The sequence below is a fragment of the Danaus plexippus genome, assembly GCF_018135715.1.
Source record: "Danaus plexippus chromosome 3 unlocalized genomic scaffold, MEX_DaPlex mxdp_25, whole genome shotgun sequence".
Classification (NCBI taxonomy): domain Eukaryota; kingdom Metazoa; phylum Arthropoda; class Insecta; order Lepidoptera; family Nymphalidae; genus Danaus; species Danaus plexippus.
Window position 1 is genome coordinate 661350 of NW_026869844.1, and position 14948 is coordinate 676297.

Sequence of the window (14948 nt, forward strand, 5' to 3'; positions counted from 1 at the left end):
AAAAATTGTCTTCACAATTTACCTTGAAACAGGTTCTCTTAGGAGAGTTATGTAGAAGTATCTGCGATGTACTGCGGAACCTTCGTGTCTATCTAACTCCCCGCCCACACACGCTGTCAACTCCGTAAAATCAGCGTGCAGGCCGCATCTATGAACAAAAATACAAGATATTGTTATATGTCTGATCACAGGAGGATGTTAAAAAGGCTGCAACTTTTCCCCGAGCTATATAATATGTATGTATGTGTATAGTATAATTTAACAGCATGACTTTCAAGAGCCTTAAAATAAAATTCGACAACAATGGCGACGTCGTCTTTTGTTGACGGTTGATTCAATTCCAGCCTGGTCCAACTTGGGCCATACTTGAAACATTTACGCTTTCACGTGATCAATATAAAAAAAGATGTCAGCGTATTCCGCGTTCAATGCACGGAGCATGCTTAGTGAAGCGTGAAGTAGATAGTTTGGCAAGAGAACGTATACGCTTGTTAACACACGTTCACAAATATATTTTAAAGAATACCGCAATTCGAACATCGAAATTTTCATAAAAAACAAAAAATATATATATTTTACACATCTTAACAGTTATAATTCAGTCATGATTTGTCACTATTAAACCGATTATTCAAAGACTAAAACTAAACAAACTACATGTAACGTATCTACGTGTAAATGTATGCATTTATATATATATATCCTCGTAAACGAGTACAATTTACTGGAGCTATAACGTATTTTGGCACTCCACTGAATAACCGCATCAATGAACATAGCATTGAAGTCTATTACATTGATAATGTTATCCCAATTACATAACTTGTCATATATTTCATACAAGTCTGCACCCGGCACAAAAATTTTTACCACGAATTCGTTCAAAACTACCCTCATACCAACTAGATTTAAACAAAAACTATTACGTAACTTTGCGTGTTTAAGTCGTTAACAAATTAAATGATTCAAATTTATTTACAATATAAATTCTTGATTATTTTCACATCGAATAAATTTTAAACTATTGAAATGAAAATATTTTATGGCAATTAATATCGAGTAATTAATAAATAGCCCCCGACGAGATTAGCGAAGTTAACTCCGAATCCAGAATCTTAAAACTTAAACACTTTAACAGTTGAGTTGTAACTTTCGAAATGATTGGCTCTACGCTAACTCGATATTTAAGTTACGCTTCGTAGTGTTTTATAAATATATCAACAGGTAAAACAAATACTAAGACGAATACAGAGTATTTTTTTTTTTTTTTTTTTGGATAAATTTTAATCAATATTATTCGGATACATTATGCGGTTTTATTATTTAAGTTTACAGTTTCCCGACGTTTCGATGACTTTACAGCAACCGTGATCACAGGCTCTTTCATGTCCTCTGCCCATATAGTTAAATAGTATGTACTTTTGTAATTTAAACACTAACAATGATTTATTGAAACATTTAGCGAAAACAAAAAACCAGTTATGTATATGACACGCTAGCAAGATTTCCTCGTTCGCCTTCAGACGGCGAGGCGTGGGCGGACAGATTTAATCGTGTTTGATCAAGTTCGCAATATCATAAGAAAATTACGCAACAATCCAACAATCTCTTTGATACAACTTTAAAGATTCCTTAATCAAATTTATACTAATAGACGATATTTTAGCCCACTTAAGGATTATATGTTGTTCGGTTTTATGAGACCTACTACTGCCATATAATTATTTTTCTATACCAATACAAATTACGTAGACCATCAACAAATAAAGAAATATTTTACAGAGTAACACTAAAACCTGACCCTCGTGTTGTATTAAATGAAAGAAGTATAAGAATTTAAAGCAATACAAAATCATTAATATCAAAAAGATTACTACAAAAAAAAACACAACTGGAATCCTTTGTTTTAAATTTATAAAAACTATAAAGACAATCAATGAACATTTTTATTACGTATTAATAATATCATTGCTTCTGTTACACGTACAGAATATTCCCACAATCCATTTACCATAATAGAGCAATTAACCGCCTTTGAATAGTACACAAATACACAGACAAACTTCACTGTATGTGTAACGAACAGAATTCCTCCTCGAACGATAACTACGCAATTCTTATCAAAAATTAAAACAACTGAAAATAAATTATATCTTTTCAGTCCTCTAAATCGATTTATATTCGGAGAAGCAATTCATTCTAATGATAAAATCTCTATTAAAGACTATAAAAGCTCTCCAGCCGATGAAATTTCAGTCGTATTTATACAATCCAGCGGAAATAGAGTATAAATTAAACAGCCTGAAGGATGTAACCACGGCTTGTATGATATTAACTTAAAACCATGTGTGTCAATAAACAACTGTTCCACGTCACCGTTATTTGAGACATACAAATATGTTGAGTACATTCATAACGAGAAACTTAATATGAACAAAATAAAATAAATAATCCCTCCTTCGTCATAGAAATCCTTACTGTATATGGAAATGATATCCGTGATTTTATATCACATGTGTGTCTCAAAGGAACTTATAGTGATTAAATAAAGAAATAAATATGAAAAATTTGTGAATCGGGAAATCAAGTGAAAGTTTCGATCTGAGTTTTAGGTTTTGTTTCGATCTGACTGTAGCTGTTAGCCCTAATGGCGTCACCGGGAGGGGAGTTTTAGGTGTGTGTTACAGAGCTGTTGCGGTTATTGAGATGAAATGATATTTGTCATTGAACATTGAAAACGTACGACAACCCGCCTGGCAACACGCCATAAGTTTCCGGGCAAATGACACATGCTCGTTAACTTCACTCTTCAAATTTATAGATCGTCTGCCAAACAAATTGAAAACCTATGACAAATTTTAAACGACGCCGAGAAGTATCCTAATCATGTATGCGCCTATAGATCTAACAATAAAAATATAAAAATAGAAAATTAATACGTGTCAAACAAACGCAATAAGTAGGGAAATTGAAAAATTATAGATAAAATTTTCCAAGTTAAGAGCCATGCAAATTTGCACACGGGACAAATATTTGTAAAACATTTGTTTTTCAAGCTCTGGCAAACCGCCAAAGTTGGATGTACTCAGCGTGAAATATTTTATTTTTATATCCATCATCAGTACCGAACAGCATTAACATAAGTATACCAAATGATCTGCGAAAAGAAATGTTTCCAGAATTATAAAAATATATACAAATTTTGCCATCCAATTAATTATACGCTTTTATTTTTTAACTCGTACAATTTTATTTCTGTTCAATACGAATAAAAAATTTAAATTGTAAGAGGAATAAAATTTATTGTATCTATAGTTTTATATTATTCTGTCACGCTTACATTTTCTCTACAAAAGCTTTCATACGGCTCAACCCCCAAGGAACTGCGTATTGATACTAATAAATACATTATATAAAATGCTCCCATGTTTAACACGGAAACACGTCAGTCGAGCGTAGTTCAATGCGTCAGCAAAAAAAAAACATATAACGTTCGAACGTCCGTAAAATTCGTGGTGAATTCTTATCAAAATAGACAAAGTCGTAGTGACAACAATGAGATTTTTGTTAAAAAAAAATTGCCTTGTATTTTTAGTGTATATTAATTAACTACGAAAAACGTAGGCAGACAGTAAGCAGATTGCAAGTGACCGTTATCGCCAGGTTTAATCTAAGCCTGTTTCGGTGTTGGGGGCCTGTTGGCAAATATCACAGTGTATTTGGTGGTAAGTCTTGTGTTACATGTTAAGGATTCCGCGGAGGACATTCGAGCTGTTTGGCAGAACGCCACTGTGGATATCTAGCTTAAAATATGTTCACTAGCTTTTTCTGTAAAGTCATGACGTTTAAAAATTTACAAGACACGTACGGGGTGGGAATATGTACAAGGAAATACATATGTTTCATAATTATGCAACTCACATATCCGCAATATGATGAAATATAACATAGAAACATTATAATCTTAAAATATTTCGATTTAGTACACATTAACTGTTTAAAGGCGATACTTTATATTTTGGGAAAAGTAAAATAAAATTACTATATATTGTAAAGATAGTTTAACATTATAAATAGTGGGTTAAAACCCCTATACGATAGTTTTCCTTTCGTCTCCATAAGATGCGAACGTTATCCAATCAAAATACACAGCTTACGCGATACACTAGTGGCTAGTGCATTACACATCGACAAACAGCATGCTAGTGTCTGGCTGCAAATGTCGATAACATTCGACGGCTGGCACAAAGCCATCGATATCGATATCTTCTCCCTGCGGTTCGTTCACGGACACTCCATTTACTGATGCGATAGCTGTTCTAACTCACAACGAGGTATCATGTAGCGAAATTACAAAACAATACAAAATAGTGATACAGGATAAAAATTGTACTTCTCTTTTTCGTTTTCAGACACTAAAAAATATAAAGTAAATCTCCTTTATTCAGACTTCAGTTGTTAAGAAGATTTTAACCACCAACGGCTTAATTTTCATCGGTTTCAGGCTTATACAGTTGTACCGGCTTTGTCGATAACATTTATAAATGACGTCATGTTCGATCAAACCACGCAAAAATTTGTGAAATCAAGAAATCGTTCTTTCAACAGAATTCATTCCATATCTTCAAAACAATTGCTGCTATGAAAAGATACCAACACAAAAGAATTAATTAGTTTATTAGTCTCTCGCCAAATTTCGCTCACCGAGGGACGGAATTTTTGCATACAACACAAAACGACATACCGACTCTTTACTTGCGAAAAACGCAAATTTAACGAAAAGTATTCAATTTGAAGCTGTTCTCATTACAAACGTCTCAAACGCCGCCGTCCTAATTTGACATAATTAATTACTTATTAAATACTGTTGCTCAATATATAAAGCAATAATCGAAGAGGGGGAAACTAAATTATTAATATTTAATTGGCAAGATGTTGCGGAGCATGTGTTCACAAATATTAAACTACCCGCATAATATAAATTGTTAATTAATATACATCAATAATGTAATTTAAGTTTTATTAAAAACTAATTAGCTAAGAAATTACGTTATAAACTTTCTTCACTATTTAGATATTTTTTTATAAATTTAATCAACATTTTTATATTAAAAAAGACTTCAAGAAAAATATTTATTTAAGATTTGTATTTACAATGAAATAAGATATTTTTCTTACGTCGAAACTAATATTTGTGACATGGGATTATCTTTTCCAGAAGATATAGGTTTTCAGATGTCAATCTTAAGCTAACTAAAATGAAAATACAACCGGACTGCCCTATATATTGTTATTAATAAACACGTAAACTTTTGTATGGCACACAATATAATTAGATAACTTGATACGACACAATCTATTATTAATGGTTGATCAAGTTTTCTATTAAGATAATATTCAATTAGACGTGATTGTACTCTTAAAGGACCGGTTCTAGTTAGTCGCATATCAAAGCTACATTTATTTTTACGATGTTACACTAAGCTGGCAGACCATATTCAAGGTAGACTGGTTTGAACTGAATATATTATAACAAAAATTTCAAAAATCAATGACCCTCAAAATTGAAGTAAATCTGAATTTTAATCTTGTGTCATAAATAAAAATAACATACTGTCTTTTGTGTAAATCCCGAAAACAATGTCCTTTCATAAGTCATCTTCATGTTATTGGAAAAATAATGCTAGTCGTCTATACTTTGTCGCAAAGAGTAATGTGTAAGTGGATTTTTTGGACAAAATTTTCCTATCAGACAATGGAGAAGGTACATAAATAAAGTAAAACGGCGTATTAAAATTTGAGAGAGAAAAAGAAAGATATAGTTAAAATAATTCCTTGTGATGCTTATATTCTTAAGTGACCACTAAAAGAAACTATCAATAAATCTCCAACCTTCCTATCTCAAGGTTAAATGGTTGTATCTAATTAATCTCACATTTTATCAGTCAATAAAGATGGATAGCCATTAGCAAAAAGATTTATCATCCGATCCGGGAGACGTTAGATTAGGAGATAAAATTATCTCGTCAAATCTACCAGCAGCCAGTGTCAGATTGACGGGCGACAATGACAAACGACGTTTGCTTCCTGAAAAGTATACGTTGGAATAAGCCGTCGCATGGCACAAAAGAGTTTTTGTTCCCCCATGCAAAAGCAAACTTTATTTTATTCCATGGAGGCATAAATGTGTTACTTTCAGTCCTTGCATAATGTAGAATGCAGAAATGGGACGCGATACAGAAACTTGAACGGCAAAAGCTTCATCGCACTGGGTCTTTATCGGTCCAAACTTTGATACTTCCCATATTAATGGGGACGAGGCTGTGCAAAGACCTTGATTAATATTTGCTCATTTGTATAAAAAGTTTCATAAGAGAATGTAAATTTGTTCTGCGCCCAAAAAATATAGTTCCCTAGAATACTAATAGCATTTAAAAATTGCATTATCATGGAATAGTTTAGACCTGTATTTCATTTTTACGATCTTGATCTAGAATAAAACAGACTAAAGCTTGTTTTAGTTCAAAATGAACTAAGTTATTTTTTCGTTTCGTAACTACAAATGGTCGTAATTATATGCGACGAACATTATTTTTGTACCAGTAAACTAAAAATAAACAGTTATTCACAAACAACTAGTTTTTTTCCTCTCAAATAGAAAGATTCAAATCATTCAGTAGATTGCAGTTTGCTCGGATGTTTTTTGCCGTAACGAATTTCTCTACAAACCCTCTAGAGATTTCCGTGGCACAACTTCGGAAAGCTATCCAACCTATCGGGAAAGTCCATTAAGAGTTAGTGTTCATAATTTTTCTATCTCAAAACTATATATAGTACGGGAACGTACAAATACATACTTTTGTCATATATTTCAATGTGTAAGCAATAATACAGATGATAAGTTACGAGCTTCATAACACAGGAAAGATATTTTTACGATTTAATTTCGTATAATAGTGAATCGACCAATCTTTTAATTTTATTTTATCTGATTAAACTTAATCGTTCTCATACTATTATTATTTACTTAAATATTTCTTCACAAAACGCAAAATAAATTTCACAATATTAACATTGGCATTGAAACGGCATACTACACGAAGGAAAAAACTTTTTCGAATTTAAAAGTTAGACTGAAAAATAGCAAGGTTAGGAGGTGTAATGGTAGTTTTTGAATTCGTTTTTTTTTTTTCAAACAATAGTATACACAATGGTGTAGCATTTGTTAATGAGTGTAGTTGACGAGCTGCATTCCGGTCAATACTATGGTAACAAACAACCGTATAATAGCAGTCATACAGGAAATACGTCTACAGACACACAAGTATAAACCCCTCATAAATAACACGTGTTATTAACTTAATTAGCATTCACTTAATATGTTTAAGATTTACAGTTTAAGTACGTATGTGATTTTATGTTACAATTCAATTAAAATATAATAAATTTAAACCTGATAAAATTGTTTGAATGGGTGAGTGTACTTATAATTTTATAAATTATAGTTGTGTTTTTGTAATAGGTGAAAATAAAAAAATAAAAAACGTAAAGAAAGATTTTCATAAAAATAAGCAACACAATAATCATAACTAAGGCTTTCGCTAGTATTCATTTAAAAAAACCTAATACTTTCGGAACTTTTTCGTCTGCTCGTGGTCACGCTTGCTGCAAAATCACCGAAACGTTGGGAGTATGTAGTTTACAATAATAAAAAATTCGTAGTATATCCGAAAATATTAGTAACCAGACATTTATTACAAAGTTAGATAAAACCGCGCTTTTATCTCCTCAACATTAATAATACAACCAACCGAACACGTGCCAATACAAATATGTATCAGTGTTAGTGTTGTGAGTGCACTTCCTAATAATTTTACAATTTTATAAACAAAGTTCGAACGCGTGTTCTGTAAGCATTGAGACGTGTCAATGAATAAAACATGCTTACATATATATATGATCAATTTCTCAAAATCAACTCCGTAGTACATACTCAATTCTAAAACGGAACAAAGAATTTTCATACAAAACAAAACAATTTTGAAACAAAAATTTCACCATTGCTTTGTTTCTCTCGTAAAGTAAACCGATGTCGCTGGAATGAAAAATCTGTTGGCAAACATATAAATTACATATATCTTGAGTTGTACGCGAACAATATAATGATAGAATAAGACTGCTTCCTAATTTATATTTCGATACAAAACCGTAGTAAACAATAATCTTATATAACGGCGAATTTCAGCAAACCCGGTTAAATAGTATAAGAGTTTATTATCTGGATTATCCGGGGGAGTTGCGTCTGCAGGCGCCGGATCAGGGGAATATCCTTGACGGATCACAGAGTAATTTATTTCTATTGACGTGATATGAAGTGTTGAAAGCTAAATTTTTATATAATGCCATTTTCACCAACATCATGCTTTATCATTCGTTCATATATCTTGTATGTTTAAGTGTAACTAATTTAAAAAAATCAATTAAATGTATACTAACGAAACGTATTATTCCAATGCCTTTTTTTCCATTGCCTATCAAGCAAACATATTTTAAAAATCCGCCTTATTAATCGTAACAAACAAGTATACTCTCGTACGCAATATTATTTTAACTAAACTAACACATTATATTGTTAGCAGATGAGATTCAATTCGATAAAGTAAATGAATACAAAGAGATTGTGTAACAAAGGTAACGTGTTACAAAATTAGCATTCTAATAGAGGTACGGCACTTAAACACACTGGTTAACTCCGTGCTATACTACTGCTATTACTACCGGCTATGAGACACGCGAATTTTTATGAGCTTTTGTTATTTTTAATTTATTACTATGTGCAGTTACTCTGTGACTCCGCTGGCTTTTTATTTTAATGTCACATAAAGCGATTCAACCGCTCGGATTATTCTCCTTTGTTAGACTATTTATAATGAATTATGTGCTGGAAATGTTTGAAAACGAATTTTATCTCAGCAACGTCGGTTGTAACGTAACAAATAGTGCAGTAGTAACATCTTCAGTGATTTTTAAAAATGTTTATTTCAAAATATCACACTGAGTGTGTACGTTGTTCTGGGTCGTATATTTATATTCACTAATAGAATTCTGATTAAAATAAAATACAGTATTTAATTTTGCATAATAATTTGCTATATTAGAGAGGCAGCGGATAGTGGTTTGGCCGGATACCGAATATTCGGCAAGCTGTGAAGCCGGGGCGCTTGATATCCGGCCTTTTCGGAAATTTTCTTAAAGAACGTGATTTTTTCTTAAAGACTTTGCGGACTAACGATCATATTTGGTGGTCAGTTATCAAGGTTTTGCTAAATTTTATCTTTCAGCATCTGGCAGTAGCTTTTACAGCTAAAGGCTGTTCAGAAGCGGGTATGGTATAAGAGGCCAAGCGTAGTCGTCTGCTACAAACAAATGCGGGAAACTTGGTATTCATTCAGCAGAATTTTCCACTTGTCAATTTTGAGAATTGAATATAAATAATTTGTAGTATGATTTGCCTCACGTAAAAAGAAGAATTCTTTTTATTTTACTATCCGGTATCGGGCCGGATACTGAATTACTATCCGGCCAGATAGTGAAAAGAAGGCCGAATACCGGATAGTAACCGAATATCCTTTTCATCTCTAATAAATATTAATTTGAGTCTAGTTTCCTTGGTGACAGCTATAAATTATTTCGCTTGCCTAAATTATAGAACAGGTGAAATAACTTCAACTACATCTGCGTCCATTTTATTTCGTATATAAGGATATAAAAAGTTGATTAAATTAATTATTTTGTAATGATTTAAATGAAAACTACTTTCTTATAATTCTTAGTATCTTGTCAATGTAAAAATATCTCCATAAATGAAATTAAATCAACTCCCTGTGGTGTAATTAGTTAACGATGATGGTGAATAAGAAAAAGAAGGGTCAGAATGAAAAAAGGACGAAAACGTTTACATTAAGATGCCTTTGTTCTGTTAAATGCTAACGAATACCTGTCGCTGCCGAAAATAGCGAATGATGTATTTGCGGTGCGTATTTTGAACACGCCATCATACAAACCACATGTGGATATTCGCGATACCTGTAACCTTAGTACTGGTACTCACCCTGCACTCTACACGTACAGTTTCCACGTTTTGCATCCATCCAAAGATGGTCGTATTTAATTGTACATCCGATGAATCTTCTTATAAACTGTCGGTTTTTAGTTTCAACGATTACTTATCCTAAAGGTCCAGGTGTCAAAAACGTCAGCGACGACACATTTTTTATTACATTTGTGGACGGTTGTGTTAAATAATTTATCATCTGAAGTTTTTCGTAAGACTTGTCATTTCTTTTAACGACATTTAGTATTTGTTTCATCCTTTAATCAGCACACTTATAATTATATGATATACCTATATCTGGACAGTTGTATATTTACATATATGTATATATATGAAATTTTCAACTAAAAAAATCCATGACCATTTCGAATAAAGTAAAAGGAATAAAATAAAACTTCATAAATCCGTTAACTTAGTGTTAGAAAAGTTATTAATTCTGTGATATCCCAAAAACATAGTAATACTAATTATATAAATAAAATATATAAATGTATATAAATAAAATAAAAAATAAAAATAGAATAAAAAACTTATATTGTTACGATAAACGTAAAGCGAATTACAAATAAGATAATCTCCGAAACGTTTTATACAAGAGCACTGATTTTAATGAACAAATCGCTGCCGATATTATCGTTACGATATTCTGATGTATCACAGATGCGTATCAATTAATGTGTTCAATCAGATGTATTGAATCCCCGATAGCCAATATGTACGCATTGTTTTCATTTCTATGGAATTCGTTTTTGTAAAATTTTTGTTTCAGACGTAAAAAACAAATGCTTTACAATTATCGTCATTGCTATTGATGATCGTCGTAACTTATTGTTACATTAAACTCGATCTTGATTTAGTTAAAATATAACGAAGCAATAACTAATATCAAGGACTTTATGGATCATCTTAAAAAGATTGAGATATAGAACTAAATCTTACTACACGAAAAGAAACATTTACCCCGCATACAGACGAGCTTTAATTTAAAGAAAAAGACACTTATCAAAACAGTTTAATCAATAGTAAGCGACACTCAAAAAGTACTGGACTGATTTTGACTTAATTTGATTTGAAGATAGTTTAAAATAAGAGAACAAAAATTAAGTGAGAAACCGTAGACAGCATTTAGTATTATGACAGGATTTTCCACGATTAACTAGAATTTTCTGAGGTTCCCCTCTATTTCTACATCACCATCAATTCCTAGTTTCCTTATGGCCCCCATTACGCATCTCCCTTACACATCTATTATGACCACCTTGAGATATTCCCTTTCTAAAAAAAATATCATAAAAATCGTATTATCAATTTCACAAAAAATACACGATTGAAGCAAGTAACCTCTTCTCATTATTAACTTTGTTGAAAATTATAATAATATCAATACACTTACTACAAATTACTATCGTCGACCATGGTACCAGAAGTTTCGAGTATATCATTTATAAATAGCATACAATCGAACGTATATTTGTAATTTAAACTATTAAAACGTCGTGGTTCAGTTTGACGATCAAAACTCGTGCTAAGGTAACGTAATCAAGGAAAGTGCTATCACGGTATGTAACGATACGCTTTTACGGTTGCTTTTACGTTCAATTGATTATCTTTTTACGTATACATACGTAAATGGTGATAACGAATTGACGTAAATTTTTTATGTATGTACATACGTTCCATTTTTAAAAAAAGTATCTAATTTATTTTTTATAATAAATGCATCATATATTATAACATTCGTATAACATGTAATTCCTTTGTTAATTAATGCAAGAAGCTAATATCGCGTGCATGCGGGAAATATGCTTAGTTGCATATACTTAAGCTGCTTTGTTGTAAATACGTACTCTTTATAGCGTTAAATAAACTTCAACAGAATGTATGTATATCATTCTATAAGGTTTTACAAATTCATTAAGTTATATTTTATATATGTAGAGAACTTCTATTATACATATGTGCATGGGTATATGTATGTATGTGTGTAACAATAAAAATATGGAAATTTAAATGATTACAAATATATAAAATTAAGAATTTTATGCATTCACATTTTGTAGAATTTCAAAAATATTACAAGAAAACGACAGACAGCCAATAACTATTTTTTTATCACTATAGTGGTAGAAAAATGAAAGGTTTATTTCTTTTTATTTTCATAGAAACTAGAATAAATATATAATTTTTCACAACCGTACAAAACGCCCGCGTATCTTTTACGAGCCAAATGTAATATTAAAATAAAATCTTCACTGAAAATCGAATAACGATCGGTTAATTGACAAATATATTGTCACAGCTATCAAATGTTTACTTACTTAAATTATTTAATGATTATAAAATTAAAATTTTAAACCATCCCAGTCTCTTCTACGCATCTTATCACTAGAACTGTATCGATTAAAGAACTACGTCGACGTATTAAAAGTTTAATCAAGATATAAGATAATGGGCTCGTTAAGTTTCAAGACAGTTAAAATTTAACTTAACCATATCTATAGAGACGATCTAAGCTCTAGACCGGTAAAATTATAATTAATTAACGTTTTAAATAACTTGGTTTGGCGTCAGAATAATATATATACAGCATCCGTTGAGATCCTAACTAACTTCATATCAAATTTAATTTTAAACAGTCAAAAAAATAATCATAAATTTAATAAATCTTTTAGTATTAAAAAATCAATCCTCAAAATAAATCACTCAGAAAATATGAAGTTCCAACGGAAATACCGCCATTTATCATTTACGTATATTCAAATTTTCCTAAAACTTCAATCCGTCTCGACCGATCCGGAATAAATCTCGAAAATTTATAATGAAAGTTGTATGAAATAAGTTTCGCCGGTTCAAAGGATGCACAGACGGCCTCTGTATCATCGCTTATGGTGGAAGTTCAACGAAAACTTACAAAATACAGAGGAGATTTTATTCCATTTATATGATAGAACAATACTCCGCAGCTAGGGATTCTATTTTAAAACGTCCGTTTTAATTAATGCCGTGTTTACATTGTAAACGACGATTAAGATATTTGTTTAAGACGTTAATCGAGCGAGCGGAAGAAAGAAGAAAAACAGTTGAAACTTTAGAATTTAAACATTTTTAATTATCAGCTTTTTATCCGGAGCGAGCTTGCAAGAAATTGTCATTTCTGTGTTCAGACTTATGTGTATACAAAGGATGCTTCAAGCGATCAGTAACTAGACTTATATTTTCTGAATAGCTTGATTGAAATGTTTATAAACACACTGTATATATAATATAACTCTTAGGGCTTTCACAATAAGGCATACTCGTCAACATCGCCATTATTGAGAGCCTCGTACCCATCTCAGGAATCCTTTTGTCCATCCGACACGCGCCTTACCAATCACACAATTTTAATCAACTCATACAATAAAATCTATTACGTTCAAGTGAATGCAAACCAAATAAACCTATCTGTAAACTTAAATACAGTTAGATACATTTTAACACAACAATTATAGATCCCGTGTCGTGGCTCCGTTGTAATCTTATTAACTGACTATAAATCAAACCGAACCCGGGGGAGAAAATGTCAACGCAAGCGGAAGCCATAACAAATACTACTGTAAAATGGCTGCACATAATTTGTCTTTGTGCGCCGCAGGAACAGACTATCTTGAATTTATGGACGCGCCACAAACTGTTTCATTGCACTGCTTAGACTGCATTAGTCTAACGAAACTACCACATGTGCTGAACGCCACCACGCATATCACCAAACTTGTGAACAGTGGATTCGTGCTATCAGTTAAAAGACATTACTTACAGCTGATTGAGCACGTCAAAACCACACTGCGTTATACTCGAATAAAATTACATCACGATATTATAGATTATGTCTACTGTTAAATAATGAAGAGTTATAAAATTGTTCTCGAGTAAAATAAGTCTTAAAAAAGTTGCTTTACCGATGCCAAAGAAAGCTTTCAGCCTTCGAGACGCTAAAATTATATAAGAGTTTTGTTAAGAATTTCTCAATATCAAACTTAAAAATTGGCAGACGCTGTTCTTTAATACATTAAGTAGCAATCAATTTTATTTAAGTCTAAAATAAACATAAAATATAAGCGTCCGTGACTTAATACCGAGGTTGTTTCACTAAAGTTCAAACAGTACTGATATTATAATGCCATTTGATAAAATTATTAGATCCCATAAATCAGTATTTAATTGATACAATATAATTTGGAGGCGCCGAACGACATTAGTATTTTATGACGATATAATAAAACATTATTTTCCTTTTAATGTCATAGTTGATATAAACATAAAAATATATTGAAAATATCCAACACTCGAGTCGCTAACAATATCCTATTACTGCTTTCGTAAAATTCGGACAAAAAGCGGGTTCAGTCTCGAGGAAAAAGAATAGATTTAAATGTTTCCGAGAGCCCATCTTATAGCTGCCACTGAATATTTAATGCCATCGAAGATAAAAATATTCAAATATCTCATCTCTTGATGTCTTTAAGGCGTTAAAAAAGAGAAAAAAAAAATAATGGCCGAGATATGTTTACGAGAAACTGATCAAATATTAAGAAGAGTTGCGACAAATTTAAATGTATATCATCCACTGTAACAGATGCTTTAAAAACGATACAAGAAAACTTACGCCCAAAAAATATTTTTCAATATAAATGTTTAACATCCTATTACCTCTTAATTACATCTATTAAATTCAATGTGACATTACTTGATCGTTTTTAAATAAGCCGGTATTAATTAAAATAGGCTTAATATAAAGTAAAATGTAAGAAAATTATGAGGGAAATAAACGATCTCTCCAAGGACGAGAAAAGAG

General features: G+C 31.5%; 1 protein-coding gene across 1 annotated transcript in view; it reads right to left on the reverse strand.

Moving 5' to 3' along the window:
• LOC116771236 (heparan-sulfate 6-O-sulfotransferase 2) overlaps positions 1-14948 on the reverse strand; it is a 55428-nt gene that overhangs the window by 10767 nt on the left and 29713 nt on the right. The window contains exon 4 of the mRNA XM_061526709.1: positions 23-148. Within this exon, the coding sequence (XP_061382693.1) occupies positions 23-148 (126 nt within the window). The remainder of the gene's footprint in view (positions 1-22; positions 149-14948) is intronic.